A 23,936-nucleotide genomic window follows, 5' to 3' on the forward strand; every position below is an offset into this window, starting at 1 on the left:
ATATAAGCACCCGTGTATACATACATTCACATACACGCACACACCACAATTTTTCATTCTGAAAATAATTTTATTATTTTACAGTTGTTCGGGACAGTTCCTGGGTTGCTGTGACCAAGGTTTGGTCACCACAGAAAAAAGGATTAGAGCAGATCAGTCAGTCCACCAGTTTTCTCTCTTCTTTGGGTGCTGAGAGCAGGCAGGGAACACATCATGTGCATAATGAGAAAATAACCAGTAGGTAAGTGTTGAGGGGGAGAAGAGGCAAGGAATAAGCAGAAATGGAATTCGATTCTGGCTGTCATTCTCAGGCCTAGATTTAAATATTTTGTCTTTATATTCTCCCTCCATTTTCTTCAGCTCTCTGTTACCACAGAGGGCAGATGACTTTGGGACTGAGAAACTGGAATAACTGTCACCAACAGTAAAGTAGCTTCATACTTCAAGAGACTAGGAGTGGTCGTTAGACCAGTCAGATCTTCCTGACTGGGAGTCAATGCCTCACCTAGGACTGGCTCCTAGTGTACTGTCTTAGGGCCCACAAGTGAGGCATATCCAGGTAACACAGGAATGAGAAGAATCTGAATCCCGCTGTGCTGTCCATAGCCAGTTCTTCCTACCTTTCAGTGAAATGAAAGGCATAAGCCACTTACTACCTTTGTTTACATGTGATCAAGGGCATAAGCAATGGGCTCCTATCCTTACAGTCCAGGATGAAATCTCACTCCAATTATGTCTGAATAGCCAGGGAAGGAGATGCTATCCTCCCCCAGGATCCAACAGCTGAAACCTCTGGGGAGTTCTTCAGCTCCCATCCTATCTTGCAGGAGACCTAATCAGATATCCTAGGAGACAGTGTTCCCCAGAACTTTGTTTGTGGCAGGTCCACCTTCCCCCTGAAGCAGGAGAAAATATAAGGAAAACAAAGAAAAGAAGTATCAATCAAAATGATACTGGACTTCAGATTATTAGGTTTATTGGAACCATCCTCCTGGCTGAAAGACATTCCTCAGCATCTTTCCCAGGACCACAAAAGATCAGGGCCCTGTAAAATCTGAACAAATATTGGGCTCAAGAACCAAGTATGGGGGCTCCTCAGATGATGCAGAGTGTTCAGGCTCGTGCAGTAGAAGAGAGCAGACTCGCTGGGCCCTACAGCTCTAACCTGTGCTCACATCCACCTCTTTTTGCAGGCACTTTCTGTGGAGAGTTGGAGAGAGGACCTGTAAGTGGGAAGACTGTTCCAATGGAATTGATGGTTTTGATGTTAGAGGTGAGGGAATTCCATGTTCTGAGGGGAGTGATCCGAAAGGTGAGAACTAAGTTTATAGACGGCCTGTGAAACACAGAATGAGTAGGACATGAACCATCAGAAAGTAGATGGCTGCTAGCAGCGGCACTCGGGTCCGGGAATGACAGAGAGAACGCAGGACGCGCTTCCATCCAGCACCACTCCGGGTCTGAAAGAAAAATGTGAAAATCAGAGAGTTTTACCCTATGGGGACACGTCCTCACTTCTCCAGCCACTATAGAAAAGGAGTATCCCAAGAGAAAGGCCCCTCATGGTCAACCACTTGGCAAATTCCACTAGGTTCCTTCAACCTTCCACACCCTTCCAGTCTAGTGCCTGGACTTCCACATTCCTTTTCCTTGACCCCCTGCCCTCAACACAGCCATCCCTGTCTGATAGTACAGTCCCCTCTCTTTATCCTTCTTCCCTTCTTACCCTTCGACAACTGTTGCCTGTAAGATCTATTAACAGTGCCTGCTCCTGAGTGCCACAGGAGCCAATGATAGGAGACCGGGCAGAGTCCCATTCACCGAGCTCCAACCTGTGTAAAGAGAAAAAGAGGCGTGGCATTGGTTCACAGCACCAGAGGCTGATCGGGTGAAGTCTTCCTAGTCATCTTGCTATGTGATGTAGCACAAGGGACTTGCAGCAAAGGCTGCTCCCACAGTCCCTGCCCCCATGCAAGGAGTACACAGGCAGATGGTAAAAGGTGATGATAACTACCATGAGTCGACTGCCTACTATGTATCAGATGCTGGATTGGGTGCTTTACATACATTTAATCCTCAGGTTTGAGGTTGGTGTTATTATCTTCAAAGTAAGGCTTAAAGAGGTAAAATTACTCGTCCATGGTGGCACAGTCAGTTAAGAGGCAGAGCCAGAATTCAAAACCCTGGTTTGTTTCTAAACTTCACGCCCTTTTTTTCCCACTACACCACACCTGACTCAGAGAAACTCATTAAAATTTTTTTCTTTTATTAAAGGCTAATAGGCAAAAGCATCCAAGAAAGATTTTTGTGGGGTTCTTAGAATTAAACTGAACTGGCAGCCTCTACTGCTTTCTCCTTCATTTTTTGCTGATTTGCTTATTTATTTAATACTGGAACTTCTCCATTTAATGAAGAAGCTGCCTTTATCCACTCAATGGTTTCTCACAAAAACAAGAACCATATCAAAGGAGATGTAGGAAACATATAGCATATTTGATCAAGCATTTGCCTACAGGGATGCACTTTTTAATTGTGGTGGGGAGGAGGGAACTCTACTCCTGATGTTTCCTCCACAGGAAGGGATATCCTTTAGCCTAATACTCCTGGCCTCTCTCACTTTTCTCCAGGAGAGAAGGAACGCTTTAATCTGATTTGTGAGTCTGGAAAGAGAAACTGATCATGCACAGCCTAGCTCCATCCTAATTGCTTTCCTCTTGAGAGCCAGGCGGACTACACAGTACACCTTCTGTGTCTGTTCCTCCTTATGATAAACTCTTCAGGGCAGCCTTAATCTGGAACAGCATGGTCTGGTACTATGTAGGTCAGTCTGCCAACTTCTGTAGGCTAGGCTGAGGAAAGATGAGATGTTTGTAAGGACTGGTGAGCCACACAGTATTGGCTGCTTTTAAATTGCAAGTCCCGGGGACCGGCCCCGTGGCTTAGTGGTTAAGTGCGCACGCTCCGCGACTGGCGGCCTGGGTTTGGATCCCGGGTGTGCACCAATGCACCGCTTGTCTGGCCATGCTGAGGTGGCGTCCCACATACAACAACTAGAAGGATGTGCAACTATGACGTACAGCTATCTACTGGGGCTCTGGGGAGAAAAAGGGAAAAAAAGGAGGAGGATTGGCAATAGATGTTAGCTCAGGGCTGGTCTTCCTCAGCAAAAAGAGGAGGATTGGCGTGGATGTTAGCTCAGGGCTGATCTTCCTCAGCAAAAAGAGGAGGATTGGCGTGGATGTTAGCTCAGGGCTGATCTTCCTCAGCAAAAAGAGGAGGATTGGCGTGGATGTTAGCTCAGGGCTGATCTTCCTGACAAAAAAATAAATAAATAAATTGCAAGTCCCCTGAGTTCCACATGCACTATAGAGCGCAGGTGAAGTTCTAAGGTTAAAATGGCAGGACTGGGCCCAGGTAGGGAGCACTTGATTAGCTACCTCAATTTCCATTCTGCATCAGGGCCAAAGAGGGAATTGTGGAGGAGCTAAGCTTGGATTAACGTGGCTTGGCTTGACCCTAAACTCATTGCAGCAACCATCTCAACAGGAGAATTAGATCCTAATCTTTCCCAAGTCCAGCCACTGAAATGTACACGAGGACGATCAGGAAGGATTAGAAGTGAACAGAGGCTCTCGCCCTCAGCCTTTACCGCCTGATCTGCTCCTCAGCCAAGGAGAGGGCAGTCTCAGCAGCCACTCTTTGGTCTCTTTCTTCTTCCAGCAGCTTCCTCAATTCGTTCATCTCCTGTTTAGTGTTGCACAGCTGCTGCTGGGCTTCAGAAAGGCTTCAAGATGAAAGGAAAACAAACAACATCATTAGATGCAGAACACAGTTGCTGACACAAGGGATTCAAAGTCTTCAAAAGGTTATAAAGCAGGAAAACTTACAGAAGCCTGTACAAACAAGCTTGTAAAAAGCTTGTACGAAGACTATTTTAAAAGCCTAGCTGTAGCAAGATTAAATAAAGCTGCAGAAAATGCCTTAAGAGATTTCAGGGATTGGCTGAACAGCTTTCACCTTGAATACCATAGGATTAGTGGTGTGTGTTTGTGTGTGTATGTGTTGGTGTTTTTGCTTTACAAACTTTTCACACACAATTTGTTATTGTAACTGTTACTATTTAATCCTCACATCAATTCTGTGAGGCCAATAAGATAAAAGGAGATATTAAATCCACACAATGGATTCCAGTTCAATCTAGATGACCGCCCAATTTCTGTATACACAGTGCACACTCCAGGGCTGAGAGCTGCTCCCCTACCTTAGCTGTGGCTCCCTCAGTTCTTCAGGCTCACTCTTCCTGTGAGCTCCATTCTTTTCCTGGGGAGCTCCTGGAGCAACATCTATATTTACTGGGCCCTAGAAGAATACATTTAGTAATTGAGCGATGAAAGCGCTTAAGAAACTACTTGGGCAAGACAAGAACTCATTTAACATTGGAGAGAAGAAGAAATCTTGGAGAGCAATACCTCTGCTTATCATTTTCTTTGGTACAGATTTAGAAGTGAGAATCTTCTGCTCTAATAGGTTAATTTCCTACATAAAACTCTATTAGATTTTCTTGCAGATTCTCATTCTTGAATCTCTCCTCCTAAAAGTTTAAAGCTTACCGCTGAAATTGGCTTTCTTCTAGTGGAGGCTCATGGATTTTCCAGAAGCTACTCTGATCTTTCCCTTATTCAACAACAACTCCCAAACTCCTTCTCTTCCTTCCACGTCCTATTCATCTCCATACTAATTCTCAGTCTCCTCAAGCTCCAATAATGAACTCCTCTCCACTGCCATCAACAGCTCTGCCTATTTTGTTTCTCAGGTCCAAATCTTCCTACAGCTTTCTTATTTCTTGAAGCAAAATCAAAACTTAGTTTTAGAGTTCCAAAGGCCTTAGTCGTCACTGTTTCCCACTCACTTTTTGATGTCTCTCCCACCACCTCATTGATCTTTTTTCTTCTAATCCCTTCAGTCTTTAATTTTTCCCAGACCTTATTCCCACATCTCAATGAACACTCTCCTCTTCTCTTTCACTTTCTTCCATCACACTTTAATCTTCAGGCTGAACACATCAACCTCTTCAATGCTGCTCTTTACGCTCTTGTCCTTTGCACTCAATTTCCCGCCTCTCACCTTCTTCTTACTCACCACTTGCAGCTCCTGAACCTGCTTCTCCAAGACTGCACAGTGATTAAACAGGTCGCTGTAGTGCTGCTGCTTCTCACGAAGACTCTGACTGGTGTCGCAGAGCTGAATTGAAAGGGTATTTTTCTCTTCAAGTAGTTGAGAGAACTGAAATAGAGGAGAGGATAAGCATCATCCCACAGGACTGCCTCACTACAAGCAGTGCCGAGGCAAACTGTCCTGAGTTTTAAGGATCTAATTTTTTTATGCAACACCTTTATTTCAATAATAGCAACAACAGCACCGTGTGTGTTCCTTCTGAGAACACTCAGAATTTTTCAACTGAGAAAGGAAAACAATTCTGGGGCAGGAGTAGGAAACTTTATTTATGGTGCCTTAAATACATTACTTTAACTGAAAAACCAGGAAGCAGAAGCCCACAAGCAATCTAATAGGACAGTCTATCCCAGGTATGTAAGAGGAGAAAGGCAACTGGCTTGTTCAAGTTGAAATTACTAACAGATGACTGTAATCCTCAGAGCTCAATATGGCTGGAGATAGAGCTGTTGCCTAAAAATTCATACAATAATATTATTAGGCAAATTCTTCAATGCTGTGGAGAGTTACAAGTTACCAGGAAAGTAGAATAGAAATTATAGTATGTTGTAGGAGGGATAAACAGAATAAATCCTAATATGCTTATGTACATGTAAGAAACTATATTAGGAGCATAGATGCTCATAGGTGGAAACATTTCAGTCACTCAAAGGAAGACTCTCCCCTACTACATGAGTAACAGGTAGTTACTCAGTCTTTCCTTGAACATGTCCAGTGTCAGAGGTGCTCACAACCTGACAAAGCAGCCTGAGCCATTTTTCACCATGTCAAAAACAGAATATTATTTTTTATATTAAATGAAAAATTGATCCACTGTAGCTTCTACCCAATGATTTGAATTCGGTCCCCTGGAACTATACTTCTAATTCTTTACTTGCAGGCTGTCAAGTTTTAAGTTTCAGTTATGATTAACATCCAGATACATTAACAACCACAGAGATGTCTCTCCAAAGTACTAGTGTAGGACTATGTACATTATATGAAAGGAAACTGGTATGCCTGACTGCATATCCAATCTTTTCTTGAGTGTTCTTTGTTCTAAGTATTCCGGGTAAAGTATTAATGTTTGTGTAAAAAAAAGTTGAATCAATGTTCAGAGAGGAGAAGACACACAGTCTTCTAGAGATACTCGAACTGGGAAGGACATTTGATGCGTACAGAAAATTAGAATAAGAAATCCATGTGGTATAACAAAAACATTTGCATAGGCAGAATGAAAAACACAACAAATAACTACCTCTGAAGAGCAATTTTCAGTTTACAAGGCACTTTCAAAAGTATCATCTTATTTGAGAGAGGCAGAAGAAGGATTTCTGTTCTCATTTACAAATGACCAGCAAACAAAGAGATGAGCAGTGACTTGCCCAACATCATGTGGCTAGTAGATGGTGGACCAGGACTCAAGTATGGTTCTTGATTCCAAGTCTAAACCTCCATCTACTACCTGATGGTGTCCCATCTGAGAGTTCAGCAAGGGAAGTGAAGCACGTTATGGGTTTTTTGCGGGGTGGGAGGAGTTGGTAAAGTCATATAAACGTTTGAGAAGCAATACTGATTTGAAGACAGGAGCTGAGTACAATGACAACTACAGGGCTCTGAGACAGGGAGGAACATGATCCTCTCCTAACATAGAAGAAAGTTAATTTTCCTGGTTGCAGTGAACAGCCCAAAACATACCAAAAAAATTAAAACCAAAAAACAAAAAAATCCCTCTGTATTGAAAAAACCGAACACTTTTTCCTTGGCAGATCTAGAGGAGAAAGGATAGACTTGTAAAACTCACTGGAAGCAAAAACTCCCTTAACTGGAGAAGTCTGATTGCTTATAAGCTACCCTTACATAAACTATCTTTTATGATGTCTGCATTACTCTGTCTAGGATAGACACAGATCCCTACAGTTTAGGGGTTGGCAAACTAGGATCCAGGGCAAACTGCCTTTTTTTGCGTGTGTAAATAAGGTTTTACTGGAACATAACCCACTCTATGTGTTTATGTATCGCCTATGGCTGCTTTTGTGCTATAACTGCAAAGCTGAGTAGTTGTACCTACAACTGTAGTTGGCCTACAGACTTAAAATATTTACTCTCTGGGCCTCTAAGGAAAAGTTTGCTGACCTCTGCTCTGGCTCATAAACTACTGTATTTCACCATATCTGTACTTGTAAAAGCAGAATAGGAGGGAATAATCTAGACTACATTACGCCAATAATCATTCTTCTCACGTTTTTAAGTTTCATGTTTTAAAGTCTGCATTACATACAAACATCCAACCATGCTAGCAGAAATATATATAAAGTCTGAGCATCAATGGAAAGAATTAGGGCAGTGGCTTGGAGAGGAGCTATTCTACGTTGACAGCCCACATATTATGATCTCATTCTAGGGCCCAGGAAGCAATTCTCCTAGTTAGCTGGGACCCATTCAGAGGGAGGCTTTAAACTCACTGGACTCCATGAGGGGCCACTGTGTGTCCTCAATACCTAGTATATGGCCAGGCTTAGAGGAGGTAAATAATAATTGGCTTGATGAATGAATGAATGAATGAATGATGCTAGTGATGAAGATGCCTCCTTACAGATGATTTCTAAAGGAAGAACTCTTGTTTATCCAAAATGACAATAACCTAAAAGCAGTATTTCTCATACTTCAATTAAGTGGTATGTGAAGTATATCTCAATAAAGCTGCTAAAGAAAACATATTTGATTATGACTCAGAACCCAGCACATAGATATATGTAATTAAAACTAAAGTTTCTCAAAGCAAGATATACTCTTTTTTATATATTACATAATACCTACATATTTCCAATCTCCTTTATTTTGTTTTGTAAAAAACACTATTTGACTATTTTTAACAGCCCCAAACTGGAAAAACCCAAAAGTCCTTTAACAGCAGAATAGAGAAATTACAGTATCTGAGTATAATGCAATACTCTACAGCATGAGAATGGAAAAATCACACATACACAACAACATGGATGAATCTCACAAAATAAATGAGGCAACACAAAAGAGAAGATATGATTCCATTTATATGTAGTTCTAAGGGGGTGGTAATGAATAGAAGAGGACACAAGGGACTTCTGGGGTTCTGGTATATTCTGATTCTTGATCTGGGTACTGATTACATAAGTGTCTTCACTTTGTGAAAATATGCCATGCTGTATTTATGAAATGTGTGCTTTTCTGTACATTTTACTTTAATAAAACATTTATATTAATATTTTTTTAGTTACTATCCACTAAAATGACCTCATCATCTACTAATAGCCCTGAACTGCAGTTTAAAATACTGTCCTGGAAGATAAACAAATACACGGACAAAGAGAATAGATTCGTGGCTACCAGACGGGATGGGGGTTAGGCGGTGGGCATAAGGGGTAAAAGGGCACATATATATGGTGAATGACAAAAATAATGTACAACTGAAATTTTACAATGTTATAAACTATTATGACCTCAATAAAAAAAAAAAAATACTGTCCTAGAAAGACAAATGCCCAGAATGATTCACAGTCTAACGCTCAGGAGAGCAACTATAACAAGGCTGAGATGGCATCTAGTTTATGGAAAGAAAAGGTGTTACAGAGCTATGAAGGGAAGAACTTTCTGGAAACAACTGACTAGCTGGAAGGGGAACTGGGTAGGAGCTGCTCTGGCGCCCCCCTGAAAACTCCCAAATTCCCCAACGAAGGGCCTGCAATTTTACCAATTAATTTGCATCAACAAACCTATTTAAAAAACGCAAATTTCTCTGCCAATAGTGTTAGCGGTCTCTGATACCTCAATGTTAATTAGTCGAATTTAACAACATTTAATAAGTACCTTCTACATACACGACACACTTATCATATTTATCTCAGACTGACCTCCTCCTAACACCTTAGGTAAATTACTTAATACCTACAGGCCTAGTTTCCTCATCTGTGATACAGCCTAGTCATCTTTACCACTTTTGGATCACAGATCTCTTGGTGAACTGACAAGTTCTTGTGATGAGAAGCTTACACACACACCATTTTGCATATTATTTTTGGATATTCACAGCTCTCCTCAAAGCCAATCTCTGGACTCCAGAGTCTAAATGATCTCTTGAATCCCTTCTATTTCTAACATAAACTACCTAGCTGGGTTCCTCTGAAGAAGGCAGAACCAGGGGAGGTGCTACTAGAGAATATTCTGAATAGTCAGAGAGCAACAGGAGTACAATGATTCATAGGCAGGTGGGGGAGGGGAGGCAGGTGAAGGAGGAAGAGAAGCAGAGAATGGATGAGGAGAGAAGACAGAGATGTGAGAAGGCACCCAAAAATAATTTTCTTTAATCTTGTCTTGGCCTTTGCTCTAAGGACCAGATGGCAGTGTCTCTTCCCTCTACAAATAGGTCCCCTCTACTCCAGCATGCTTCCCTAAGTGTCTGGAGTGGCAAGGCTGGGGTTTGGGAAAAAGCAAGCTGGCTTCTTTAGTTCCAGAACATTAGACACACAATGAGGAAGCCTACAAATGGAGTGGAATGAGGAGCAGACCTCTCACCTCTATCCCTGCTATCTAATCACATATGAAAAGCCTCCTTCCTCGTTCCCGAGACTCTTGCCTGTCACACACTGGTGGGAAACACAGAGGAACTTGTTGGAGTATTTGTGGGGAGTTATCTTAAGATTACCGATAAGTGATACAGATGGGGAGACAAGGCTGGGGAGGAAGGTTTCCTAAAGTAGTCAGCTTTTTTATTCTCATTGAATGGACTTCTCCAAATCATTCCCAAGAACTCTCCAACGGCAAGGAAAAGGAAATGGCCCTGTGTCCAGCGCTGGGTGAGCAACTCAGGCTCTGAGAAAGGTAAACCTTCTGTACCCAAAGATATGCTATAGCTAGAGCCTAGGCTTAATCAGCTTCTACTTACTTTCTTGCTTCCAGTCATAGAAACAAGAAATTGAATTCCAGTCTAGCAGGAAACACTTACCTTGCTGTTCAGTTGCTGAATTCTTAATTCCTTTTGGTGAATTTCCTTTAAGCTGTCATTGAGCTGAGTCCTAAGAAGTTCTGTCTCATAAACTAGGTTTTGTGATCCATCTAGGGAAGCTGATGTCTCTGGGGATGCCTGCCAAAATACAAGCACTGCTGAAATTCTCTCCTAACATTGTTCAAGCTTAATTCCTTCCCTTCAGAAACCCTGTCCCCCTCATAGGAAGTCATAAGATGGCTTCCCTAATAGTGGCAGATGGGCACTTAGCTTGCAGGAAGCTGATGCTTGCTGAGTAGAGGTTACCTCTGAGTAGCAATCAGCATCGAAATGCCTCACCTGTCTTTGGTACTGCACTTGGAGGGTCTCAGTCTGGGAGGAAGAAGATCTCAATTCCCTCAGAAGATTCTGCAGATGACTGAGCTGCTGATCTTTATCTGAGATAGCCATAAGGTACTGCTCCTTCATTCTCCTCTCATGAATTTCCCAGGAACTCTTCTCCATCCTAGAAAAAACACGAAATAATCACAGGCAATATACTTGTGAGAATAATTACACATTCTAAACAGTATAATGGGCTGTAGAGATGTAGTAAAGAAAATACATAACCAGAGCGCAATTTATATTATAAACAGAACTGTGCGGCAAGATGATGGAGCAGAACTAAAAAAGAATTTCAATGGCAAGACCGGGGAAGATTTCACAGAAAAGCAGGCATTTGGTCTGAACCCTGAACAATGAATCAGTTTTCCATAATGGGAAAAACATTCCAGGTTCAGAGAACAAACTAAACCAAAGGCACAGTGAATTTTCGAACTGCGTAGTAGATAGTGTATAGAGTGAATAGGGTAGAAAATGAGGATGGAGAGGAATGAGGTCAGATCATGTGGGGCACTGAATAGCATGCTAAATAAAGCTTACTCTGCAGCAATGGGAAACCACTGCGATCCTTCAGAGAGGCAGTGCCATGATGCAGTATAACATCATGGTTATGAGAATGCAACTGCAGAGTCTGAAGGACCTGGGTTCAAATCCTGGCTCTGTCATACCTAGGCATGAGACCCTGAGTAAGTTACTTAATCTCTCTGAGCCTCATTGGTAAAATGGGAATAAACTATTTATTCCTTAGGACTATTGTGAAGATTAAATGAGATATTCTATGTCATGCACCAAACATAGAGCCTGGCACATCATAATAACTCAATAAATATTAGCTGCTGATATTTCTATTTGTTTATTCTCTAAGTTTGGCCAGGAGGGAGGCTTCTATTTGACCTCAGCTAATTTTCTGCAGTACTACCAAAAACTGCCTCTCTGCCATATTCTTTAGTTCTACTTCTAAAACTATGCCTGAAAAAAACCCATTAGGATTGTAATCAAATTTCTGCAGCATCTCTTCACTTTGAGTAATACCCATGTCTCTGTTTCTCCCAATAACAAAAAGTTTTGTTTGAAGTGCATCTGACAATTTTGTCTTTCTCTCTAGAAATAAGGTAAGATGGTCTTTTCTAAATGACATATACCTGTTATGAAATAATCCTACTTTGCTAAGAGGCGACTTAAATTACAGTCGAAATCTTTTCAAAAAGGCAGAGCTAAAACTTAGAAAATAAAATAAATTTTTATTACAATGCACTATATGTAAAAGGCACAGGGATTTTCTAAAATACTTTCTTTGATATTCGTCTGTGAAAAATGAGAGAGAACAAGAAAGACAGAGTGTAAGAGTGAGAATGCATGAGAAAGATCACAATCTAAAAGACTCTAAGCTGCCATTCTTTTGGAAGGATAGACAAGTGGTTATGGTCCAAAGAGACACTCAATGGAGAAGAGAGGCTAAGGAACAAACCTGATTACTTAATAGAACTCAGCCATAAAAGCGCTATACCTCACCTACCCCTTAAGCAAGAGAGCACAAGAACCAGAACAGAATATACAAACCAGGAGCCAAGAGTGGAAGAGAAAGGTCATGGTACAAATTCAGGCTCTCCTGATAAGCCAACCCCAAGGCCCAGAAAAGCTTGAATAAGATGTTCCAGCTTTTTCATGTTTGAAAAGCCCATTTCTCCCAGGTATGTCAAGAGCAAAAGACAGAGAGTCTTGAAGATATTCAGCTCAAGAAGCTGGTCCTGAAGTCAATGAATCACATCTGTGTCCTCATTTTCTTCTTCCTTCTAAAAGTGAAGTAAAATGTCTTCCTTTCCTTCTCCTAATTTACTCACATCCACTTGATATATAATTTTACTTTTCTTCCAAATTGCTTAAATGTGGAAGGCAAAGAGAGAAAGGCTAAGAGAAAGGTGGAAAGGGAGAAAATGAGGGGGGAAAAACCCACAATAGACCAGAAATCATTTTTTATCCTCCCCAAGGGTCAACTTTGTAAGGAAAGTATCCTTTCGGAATGCCCTTTGAGGAAATTTAAAGAGGAACAGGTGTCTGCAGAAAATAAGCCTTTAGAGCATTGCAGCTCTTCTTACGTTTACATTGGTAACCGGACACTTAAAGTTTTTGTAGCTCCAGGTGATCTGGAGATAACATGGGAGACATCAAGGTGATGCTCCGATATGGTCCCAATCACCTTTGGAGGGTCCTAAATTCAATGGTCAGCACTAATGTACTTCTGGAGGAAGAGAGACTGAGAGCCTTATCTCTTGATGATGAATTGAGATTCTTTTTTTTTTTTTTTTTGTGAGGGAGATCAACCCTGAGCTAACATCCATGCCAATCCTCCTCTTTGTGCTTCTGAGGAAGACCAGCTCTGAGCTAACATCTGATAGCTGTATGCCATAGTTGCACATCCTTCTAGTTGCTGTATGTGGGACGTGGCCTCAGCATGGCCGGAGAAGCGGTGCGTCGGTGCGCGCCCGGGATCCGAACTGGGGCCGCCAGTAGTGGAGCCTGCGCACTTAACCGCTAAGCCACGGGGCCGGCCCCCTGAATTGAGATTCTAACAGGATAAAGCTCAGGCAGCTACTCCCTGGGAGAAAAAAAAGATGAGTTTGAAATGGAGCAATTCATCTTTTCTCTTGCGGTTCAATTCCAGAAGGAAGAAACAGATGACATCTGTATTCACAGAGAGCAAAAATGGACAGTTTTCTACCTTCTCTGCAATCACTATCATTTGGCAAAAACTGTGTTCTTGTATTATCTGGGGAAGCTGCCCACTCCACGGAATAAGTTTGATACATTGTCACTTATGAGAAAGTCCATAAAGATGTTAAATATGAAAATCTTTTGGATGTAATTTTACTCCAAATTTATTTTTGGATAAAATTTAAGTCACCAAATTCTAAAAAGTGTTTTGCTCTATCAACTTTGCTCTATAAAGTTTATTTCAAATATTTATTTGAAGTATCATTTCAATAAAGCAGATTTCATCTAGGATCCATGAAGGAACAAATCTCTTGTAGAGCTCTCTTAGGGAGGTCAGAATTATTATTTTACTCAAGTGATATCTGTTATCCTGGTTGCCCCTCTGTAAGGTGGACAGGAATCTAGACTCCACCTCACAGTCTCTGTATTCACTGCTCGTGGTTGTCCTGTAGCAGCAGGCGAGACAAAGCAGGTGCTGCTTCATCAGCAGCACTTTCCAACATGGAGATTCTCCTTTTAGTACCAAACCTTGAAAGCTTTGGGTTTGATTTTATTAAAGTGGCATGCACCACCTAAACAGTAATAAATTCCCAACAACAGGACCTGTTTTTTATACCGTTAAATGTTTATTCTTTACTTTTTCCCTTTAGATCAAATTTGTTAGAAACAACTGAATTAAAAAACCAACCAGAATTACAGTTCCCATCATAATATTTTTCTGCTCTAATTGTACCATATAGTTATTCATCTTTAAAAGTAAAGGGCTTGGATTTCTGGATCAGACAAGATGGAGTAGATGTATTTCTCCTTATTCATCCCACTAAGTATAGATAAAAACCCTGGGAATTATTTATACGTATATATATATAAACAAATACAAGACGACTTAGAAAGAGGGAGAGAAGGTGGAACAGCTAGGGACCCTAGGACTTGAGGAAAGATATAGCAGTGAATTTGCTGGTTTTTCTTTTTGAGTTCTATATACCCCAAACTGGGTGAAGGAGGATCCAACAACCTGGAAACACCAATGAGTGCCAAGAAAAGTTTGCTCTCTCTTGCCAAAGGCAGCCTACCGAGACAGAAACATTAATGACAATAACCACCCTACTCTAGGCGAACACTATGGAAAAATCACAGTACCTCCCTACTCTCATTAACAAAATCCTAGTGGACAGGCCAGATTTACACCCTTGCCTGGAGGTAACTAAGTGCGTCTCACCCTCCCTGCTGGGTGGTGTCAGAAGAGGCCAAGTGTGTACCCTGGACTGTCACCACCAGTGGTAAAGAGGTGCCTCTCTCTGACTGCCCCCACCCCCACCCCCACTGCGATGTCCAAGGAGACAACATGTGGGGCCTGAACATCCACCTCTACCCACAACAAGGAATGAAGTGTTCCTCCCTGTCCCTGCAGAGATAGTATCAGAAGAGGCCAAGAGAGAAGTTTGGACTTCGGGCACTACCCAGTGCTAACAAAGTGCCCCTCCTCAACCATTGTCCTGCAGTGTTAGTGGAGACTGAGTGGGTAGCCTGGACTTTCACCAATGCCCAGTGATCATGAGGTGTCCCTCTCCACACTCCCCAGTGGTATCAACAGAGGCCATGTGTGGAAGTTGGACTTCTACTGTCACCTAAGAGTAATGAGGCACCACTCCCCACTAACTGTGGTGTCAGTGGAGTACAAGTGGGGAGCCTGGACTTTCATCTCTTCCCGGCAGTATCAGGGCACTCCCTCCCCCAAGGGGTATCAATGAAGGCTGTAAGGAGCCCAGTGGACTTCACTCTCCATCTGGCAGTAAACTGGCAGTGTTCCTCTTCCCCTGCTAGTGTGGTGTCAGTGGAAGCCTACTAGTAAAACAGAAGATTTAAATAAGATTGAGAGTTTTATAATCTCCAATATGCTCAGGATACAACTGAAAATCACTCATCATACTAAGAACCAGGGAAATCACAACCTCATTGAGAAAAGAAAATCAACAGATTACAACACCAAGATGATACAGATGTTGGAATTATGTATATGGAATTATAAAAGGATTTTAAAGCAGCCATCATAGAAATGCTTCAACAAGCAATTACTAACACACTGAAGACAAATGAAAATAGAGAAAGCCTCAGCAAAGAAACAGAAGATATAAAGAAGAACTAAATGGAAATTTTAGAACTGAAAAATCCAATATCCAAAATAAAAAGCTAACTCAATGGGCTCAACAGCAGAATGGAGGGGATGAAGGAAAGAATCAGTGAACTTGAAGATAGAACAACAGAAACTACTGAATCTGAATAAATAGAAAAATAGTCAATAAATTGGACTTCATCAAAATTAAAGAGACCTTATTGAGAAGGATGAAAAGATAAACTGAAGACTGGGAGAAAATATTTGCAAGCCACATATTCTGACAAAGAACTTGTATCTAGAATATACAAAGAATTATGAAAACTCAACAGCGAAAAAGTAACAACTCAATTACAAAATGTACAAAACATATGAACAAACATTTCATCAAAAAGGATATATGGATGTCAAATAAACACATAAAAAAAGTTCGACATTATTAGCCATTATGCAAATTAAAACCACAATGGGATAGTATCACATACCTATTAAAAACAACTAAAACATAGTTACAATATCGAAGGCTGATGAGGGTGCAGCATTTGATAATTGAAACTTGATCACTTATATACTTCTGGTAGGAATATAAATTGGTACAGTCATCCTGGAATATACTTTTGTAGTTTCTTAAAAAACTAAACATACACTTACCATACAACCTAGCATTTGCACTCTTGTGCAATTATCTCAGAGAAATGAAAACTTATTGTCCACAAAGAAACCTCACACAATGTTTATAGCAGCTTTATTTATAATAGCTAAAACTTAGAAACAACACTCATGTCCTTCAATGGGTCAATGGCTAAAGCAGTACATTCATACCAGGGAATACTATTTGTCAATAAAAAGAATGAACTATTGATACATGCAACGATGTTGATGGATCTCAAGGGAATTATGATTTGTGATAAAGCTAATTTCAAAAGGTTATATACTATATGATTCCACTTAAAAACATTCTCAGAATGACAAAATCATAGAGATGGAGAACACATTACTGGTTGCCAGAAGTTAGGGATGCGAGGGTGGGAGGGAGGAGAAGAATGTGACTATAAACTAGTAGCACAGGGGACATATTGGTGGTGATGGAGCAGTTGTATATCTTGGTTGTGGTGGTGGTTAGATGACTCTACACATATGATAAAGTTGCAGAGAACTATACACACACATACTTGAGTGAATGTAAAATTGGTGAAATCTCAATAAGGTCTTTGAATTGTACCAATGTCAATATCCTGGTTTTGATATTGTACTATAGTTATGTAAGATGTTACCAGTGGAGTAAACCGGGTGAAGGGTACGCAGGAGCTCTCTGCACTATTTTTGCAACTTCCTATAAATCTGTATTTATTTCATAATAAAAAGTTAAAAAGAAAAGAAAACAAAAGAAAAGCGTCGAAAAGCAGGAATTATCATACCTGAGCTGATGCAGCTCATGCTGCCAGGAGAGGTTTTCCTGCCTGAGCTCTTCTTGCATAATCTGAAATGTTTTTGTCTTATCTTGATACTCCTGAAGTTGAGCCTTCAGTGGACGTAACTCAGTGATTTCTTGATTAGTCTGTAAGTATTGCTGTTGCAGATTCTTCAGTTCTTTCAGCTTTAACCAAAGGGAAAGTAAAAGGGTGATTCACCACATCTCATTCACCCTGCTCTAAGTCACCAGCAGCTCCCTACTAAGTCAGTCAGACAACATGACAGACCACCGGCACCAAACAGTCCTTTGACAATTCATTGCAGCATGAGTCCCTAAAATGGTGGAATACGTGCAGCCAGGCTGGTGGGAATCACCCCATGGAGCTGCCATCAAGGCTGCAGGGCCTGACCATTCCTGCAACTTCTCCCCCAGTCTCCAACCCCTGAAGTCCTAAGTTGACTCTAAATCTACAACTCTGACATGGGATAGACTTAAGGGACCTACAGCTTCTTTGTGGGTGGTAACTCCCCAGAACAAGAAGTGCCAAGACGGACCGGCTTTCTATTTAGCCATGTGCTTTGGTTAGGTATCTAAACTTACATGGATATCAACCTTAACTCTAGCCTAGCTGATGTTGATTATAAAGAGGCAGTGGTGCCCAGGCCCAATGTTAAGAGCATTTAGGCTTTGGAGTCAGATGTCCTGTTCGTCTGGGTTGTGTGACCCTATGTATGCTCCTCATACCCTCTAAGCCTTAATTTCCCTCACCCATAAAATGAAGATAATTACAGTACCTCTCATAAGATTATGAGAATTAAATGAGAAAATTAATGTACTCCACACACAAAGTTAGTGGTGATGATGATGATGACGATGATGATGGTACAATGATGATGGACTTGTCTTTAATTAGCAAAAGTGCCTATCTATATTCCAGGTATATCTTTAACCCCAACACTCATTAAAAGCTTGGTAGTAAGAAATAACGTCAGGACATCTGGACAAAGAGGGGGGCCTTGAACACACATCTCTTTTACCCACTCTGGAAACATCACTAAAGCTACAATAAAAGCATCATTTTTTAAAGCATAAAACACAAGAACAGGAAGAACAAGAGAGAAGTTGGCAGCAACAAAATTAGTTTTGGAAGCTGAAAAGCAGATACATACATGGTTAACAGACTTAACAGATCTGGGAAAGCCAAATCTTAAGCTGGCAATAGGGAAAGCCATGAACCAAGAGAACTTACTCTGCAGAATCTTCAAAAGGCTCAGGAATTAACAGCACCAGGTACCTCTGGAAAAGATGGTGATGGGGGAGGAAGGGGGTGGTAGCTGAAATAAGGAGGATTAGATGAAAGCTGCTTAAGAAACAATTGCATCCCTACTCTCCTCAGCTCCACGTATTTTGTTACTCTGACAGACAACTAGAGTTTTATTCTCTGGAGAAGGTAAAAGAAGTGTCTCTGGACTGTGGAACCCCAGGCACAGCTGAAGGTAAGGGTACTGCTCTAAAACAAGGGTGATCAAGTGAATGTATGCTTTCTGAATGCTTTAAGCCTTTCCCTTGCTCAGCTTGGAGAGTGCTGGCACACAGGCCTTTACCATCCATGCAGGAAGGGAGAAGTCTCCTCTAGAAAATCTGACCAGCCCAAGAGGAACTAAAAATACCAACGTGGAGACTACCCACAAAAACCTCAGCAAACACCCCACAATGAAATTCACAGCTGGTAAGCCCCACCCACAAGCTTTTTAGATCCTACCCTTAAACATGAAGAGTAAACCAAGGATTAACCCTCACCTGCAGAACGGCTAACATTAAGGCAGGGATGAAAAGAAACTAGAAGAAAAGTAATTTGGAAGAGATTACCAAGTGAAAGAATGTTATATACTCAAAGATTTAAGAGGGAATATTGGAGATAAGAAACATTATAGCAGAAATAAAAAATTATAAAGAAAAACTCACTACAAGAAAGCTTTAAAGAACAAAACTATCACTACTATTCTTGAAGAGATAAGAGCCTATATCCATGAGACAGGCAAAAAAAAAAAAAAAAAAAAGAAATCCTTAGAAATTAGGAACAGGACGGCCAAAATGAAAACTTCGATATAGCGTTCAAAAGATGAAGGTGAGAAAATCTTCCCAAAGCATAGCAAAAAGAATAGAAAAGGTAAGAAAATTACAGAACCAATCCAGATGGTCCTACATCTAAATAACAGCATTTTCAGAAAAAAGACAATAGAGAAAAAGGATAGGGGAAAATGGTAAAACATAATTCAATAGAATTTCCCAAAATTGATGAGTATGACTTCTTAGATTCAAAGAATTAGACAGAATGATGAATGAAAATAGACCCACACCAAAGTACATTATCATGCAATTTCAGAACACACAGAACTAAAAGATTCTACATATTTCGAGAGAGAGAGAGAGAGATGAGAGATGAAAGGGAGAGGGGGAGAGAAAGAGTGAGAAACAGATCACAAACAAAGGATCAGGAATCAGAAGAACTTTAGACTCCTGAACCACAATGTAAGCTAAGAGGCAATAAACCAATGTCTCCACAATTTTGAAGGGAAATTACTTTCAGCCTAGAATTCTATACCCACGCAAACTATCAGTCAAGTATAAGAGATGAAAAGACATTTTCAATAAATTTACCTCCCCTGTTATCTCTTCTTAGGGAGCTACTACTGAATGATTTATTCTAATGGAACGATGGCACAAAACCAAGTCGAGGAGGATACGGAATACAAGAAACAGGAGATCTAATACAGGAGAGAGGTGAAGGGCGATATTCTAGGATGAAAATTGTGTCCTAGAAGTACAGGGCAACTGGTTCACACAAGAGCACGAAAGAGACTCCAGGGGAATTTTCTTTATAAAGACAAAATTGATAGGAATTAACATTTTGAGAGGAGATGTGGATAAATGGTAGTAAATCTAGGGTGAAATTACATTGATAAGTGCAAAGAAAACTAAGTAAGTAACAACAAAAATAGTTCTTAACTAGGAAAAACAAAGATATTGAGGAAAATAAAAGTAACACATCTCAGCTCTAATAGCATTTGTAGTTATAAAAATGTAAACACTGAATATTGATTTAACTAAAATTAAAATTAAATTAACATCAGGAGAACGGGGAAGGAGTTGTATAAGGAAAATGTGCGAATGTACCATGGAAGCGGTGGGAGTAAAGCAAACTAAACCCTGTTAACACAAAAGAAAGTGAGTAGCTAACGCAAAGAATGAAAAGCCAAGACGCACTATGAGCATGATATTTAGGTAGTGAGTAAACACCAAAATAATAAATTAAAAGGGTTGAAAGCAAATTGCTTCTAGAGAAGGAGAAACAGGGTTGTGGGTGCTACTGTTTATTTTTCTCATCAAATATTGTAGAATTTAGTGACTCATTAAATATGTGTGTATAGCTTTATTTTTTAATCAAAAACTAAAATAAAAACATATTTTTGTTTTGTTTTAAAGCAAAAATATATTCTTCATGCAATCCACTCACTCCTCTAGTCCAGATACTCTAAATGTAATCCTTGGAATAGACCAGATCATCAGAAAGCTTTGTGTCTGGGACTGCGTTTTAGCCACTTGTAGAGGTACCTTTAGTGAACTGTACAAAATTCTTTTGCTATGCACTTACATCAAGAGACAGCTAAATAAAAACCCTACGAAACTATTATCATATTTACTGTAGAGAAGTAAAGGATGTTTCACTTCATAGTGTCCTCTCTATGGAAACACAGAAGAAATTTCTTGCAGGCCTCAATACTTAAATAATAACTATTCCTATCTTGAACAAGTTTTTCTTTTTACCTTTTTCCTAAAATACAGACACTGTAATTCATGCACATGGTTTTTTCATTTCCTATTTCTGATGGTTGCCAGAAAGCTCAGAGCAAAAGTAGTGGCCCATCTTTCTAACAGAATATTGTGACATCTCCTTGGGACACTAAACTTACTCCTGCTTTAATCTTTTTCTCTCCTATCCTTATTGTCCCTTCCTTCCCAGTTTCTTGTAATACATTATCTTGAAAAACTGTTCACATCTTTATATGCTACCTCAAGTCATTTTCAGAATAAAGTGAGTATAGGTAAACAAATACAGGGACCTGTAAACAAATACAGGGACCTGTAGAGATTTGCTCTCCATCCTTTACATAGGAATTGTCTAAGTGCTTCATCTGATTACGGGAAAGTCCTAAGGAAGTCTGGACAGGTATGAAAACTCCAGAATGTTTTCAGAGTTGTTTGTTATACCCTCGTGGAATTCCCTGGGCTAATGACCTGCCTCAGATTTTATTTGGAAAACTTCCCCTTGACCAAGTAAAGAAGAGAACCAAAGTGACCTAAGTCCCTTTTAGACCTAAATCATCTCTGGGGTGGTCCTGAGGGAAAGGGTGTGTAGTGTAGGCAGAGGTGATAACTGCTGGCCTAGGCTGAATGTTTAAACTGATAGCGAATGAAATAAGATATCTCCCATATTTATCGTACATGCAGCCACTGATTCAGAGACTAGAAACTTCAAAGACCATTGAGACAGACTGAAAACAAGATATGTGGAAGAGAAGAGTTGATGGACAGTCAACAATACAATGAGAAAGTACGCTGAAAGGCCTCAGCAGACTGCAGCAGACCAGTATTCAGTATCACCGAGTCAGACTGTCTGGCCTTCACGTGGTTTATAACCCCGCCTAGGCTTTATGATTCGTTCATGGCAGACGTAAAAGCCTCAGTCTCAAAAGTTCCCATAACTCCCCTACATGACAGTTTTATGAAATGGAGAAAATAGTGCTCTCAGTAACAACTACAAATATAATGACTACCAACTGTTGATTATCTACCATACAATTAATTACCCCAATGCTAAAAACCATGGGAAATACAAACAAGTACAAGACATGACACTTACTTACCAGGAGTTTGCAATCTAATTGGGGAAAGAAAAATAAGTGTACAGAAATTAAACACACATAGATACATACGCACACACACACCAAGACAATATGGGACAAAGGAAAAGAAAAGCACTAGGGACATACAAACAGAAGGTAACAGACAATCAAATGATCTGGAAATGCAACCAGAGGATTTGAGCTCTGGGGTGACCTTTAAAGACCAGGAAACATTTGCCCAAAAAAGGAAAATTGGGAAGGCATTTTGGTTGAGAGAATGGTAATGTAAGTAAGTAGGAAGTACTAGATATGACTATTGCATAATAAGTAGATCAGTATGGCTGGAATGAAGAGTATGAGCAGGGGACAGTAAAAGGGAAGCCTGGAAAGAAGGCAAGGACAAATTATAGGGTCTTAACTGCCAGACTAAGAGGTCCGAATCAGCTTAGGAACTATTCTAGAGATAGTACAACGTTTAAATGTTTTTGAGTAGTGTGGTAATAAGAAAGTAGAGTTTCAGAAAGATTTATTCAGCAATGATATATACAATGTACTGGAGAGGTGACAAACTGGGAGCAGCAAAATTACAACAGTTTAAGGGTAAGGTGTTAAGAACTTATCCTACCTAAGATGTTGATGATGGAAAAAAAAAGAGATATTTGAGGCACATTGTGAATAAAGAAATGATAGACCTTGATGATTAAATGAAATAAAATCATAGCCTTAGGGAACAGATAAACACTACTATGAATTAGACAAAAATGGAAATAAAAAAATCCTGGTTTGGCTTATAAATATCCAGCAAACAAAAATGTGAAATGGGGGTCGACAGACAGAAAGTTAAGTCCCTAGTATTTACACTAGATAAGAATAGTAAAGCAGTTCACTGAATGAAACATAGTTAACTCAGAATCTATCCTAACAGCTTCCAGGAAACAGATTTTGACTTAGAAGATAATCAACACCTGAGTGTTATAAAATACAGCTTTGAGATATATACTGTCCTGATGAAAATCTTTTACATTTGCATTCTGAAAGCAATGACAAAAGGTTAAGCTCCTAGGACAAAGTCAGATGAACTCAAACTATTTTAAAAATATAAACAAATATGCATAAATTGTATTGATGTCAAAACTATAGCTGAAAAGGGGGGCTTTGTTAGATTACAAGAGGGAAAAGATTGTCTGTTGGATATTAGCGTAATATGAATGAACACATTACGTACAAAGAAAAAGAAAAATTTGCACAACACTTTACAGTTAGAGGAAATGATCTTTTCACTAGGGCTAATCTTAAAAACTAGAATTTTTTTTTTTTTCGTGAGGAAGATTGGCCTTGATCTAACATCTGTTGCCAATCTTCCTCTTTTTGCTTGAGAAAGATTGTCCCTGAGCTAACATCTGTGCCAATCTTCCTCTATTTTATATATGGGACGCTACCACAGCATGGCTTGATGAGCAGTGTGTAGGTCCGTGCCTGTGATCTGAACTCGCAAACCCTGGGCCGCTGAAGCAGAGCATGCAAACCTAACCACTATGCCACCAGGCTGGCCCCAAAACTAGAATTTTCATATTCTGGGCATGGGTCAGTCACTTTTAAAAGTGGAAAATCCAGACTTTTCAGGCTCAGTTTATTTCCTATTTGGCCTAAGTACATAGCCTCGACAGAGTTAAGAGACTGTCATTAAAGTGAAGATAGTAATGTCACAAAGTAGAATCCCCTGGCAACCTATCTTGGCTCACATAGTTCCAGTTTTTGCCTCTGAATCTTGGTGACCTGAAAGTTTTCAGAAAAAAAGACCTTGATTAAACTACTGGATCCTACTAAAGGCAGCAAAATTTTAGCATTAGAGATCCTCCTTATCTTTCTCTCAGATTGAAAACAAGTTGGGTGGGAAGGGGGTGAACAGTTCAGTCTGCAAATAAAACTTTACTAAATAGTCATTTAAATTTATTTAAATTAACCCTTTTTACATTTAACTTTTTTTTGACAAATTAGGGTTAAATTATACATAAGTATGAGACAAGCTGAGTCCTCTCTACCCTTAATTCTACCAGAGGATCTGTTGCTAAACTGTCACTGTAAGAAAGCATTGAGTGATCCCTCTACTTTTGTTCAATTAAACTATGACAAATTCTGGAAACATTTATGTGTGTGTGTATAAAATATATAAAATAGCTTTTCATCTCTTGGTCCTTTTACAACCAGTGGAGAGTT

The 23,936-nt window shown here is 40.1% G+C and overlaps 1 protein-coding gene across 5 annotated transcripts in view; it reads right to left on the reverse strand.

The window, feature by feature from the left end:
• Positions 1–954: 954 nt before the first annotated feature.
• Positions 955–23,936, reverse strand: part of GOLGB1 (golgin B1) — a 74,763-nt gene continuing 51,781 nt past the window's right edge. For 3 of the 5 annotated variants that reach the window (XM_087439676.1, XM_087439673.1, XM_087439674.1), the window contains 8 exons: positions 16,817–16,995; positions 10,532–10,697; positions 10,193–10,330; positions 5,125–5,283; positions 4,262–4,359; positions 3,650–3,784; positions 1,727–1,832; positions 955–1,460 (listed from right to left, as the gene is read on the reverse strand). In XM_087439676.1, the coding sequence (XP_087295802.1) occupies positions 1,326–1,460; positions 1,727–1,832; positions 3,650–3,784; positions 4,262–4,359; positions 5,125–5,283; positions 10,193–10,330; positions 10,532–10,697; positions 16,817–16,995 (1,116 nt within the window). In that variant the 3' untranslated portion in view covers positions 955–1,325. The remainder of the gene's footprint in view (positions 1,461–1,726; positions 1,833–3,649; positions 3,785–4,261; positions 4,360–5,124; positions 5,284–10,192; positions 10,331–10,531; positions 10,698–16,816; positions 16,996–23,936) is intronic. The other 2 variants (XM_087439677.1, XM_087439675.1) reach the window with 1 other exon arrangement.

This window comes from Ceratotherium simum, chromosome 15 (genome assembly GCF_057802395.1).
Source record: "Ceratotherium simum simum isolate JZ-2026a chromosome 15, ASM5780239v1, whole genome shotgun sequence".
Lineage (NCBI taxonomy): Eukaryota > Metazoa > Chordata > Mammalia > Perissodactyla > Rhinocerotidae > Ceratotherium > Ceratotherium simum.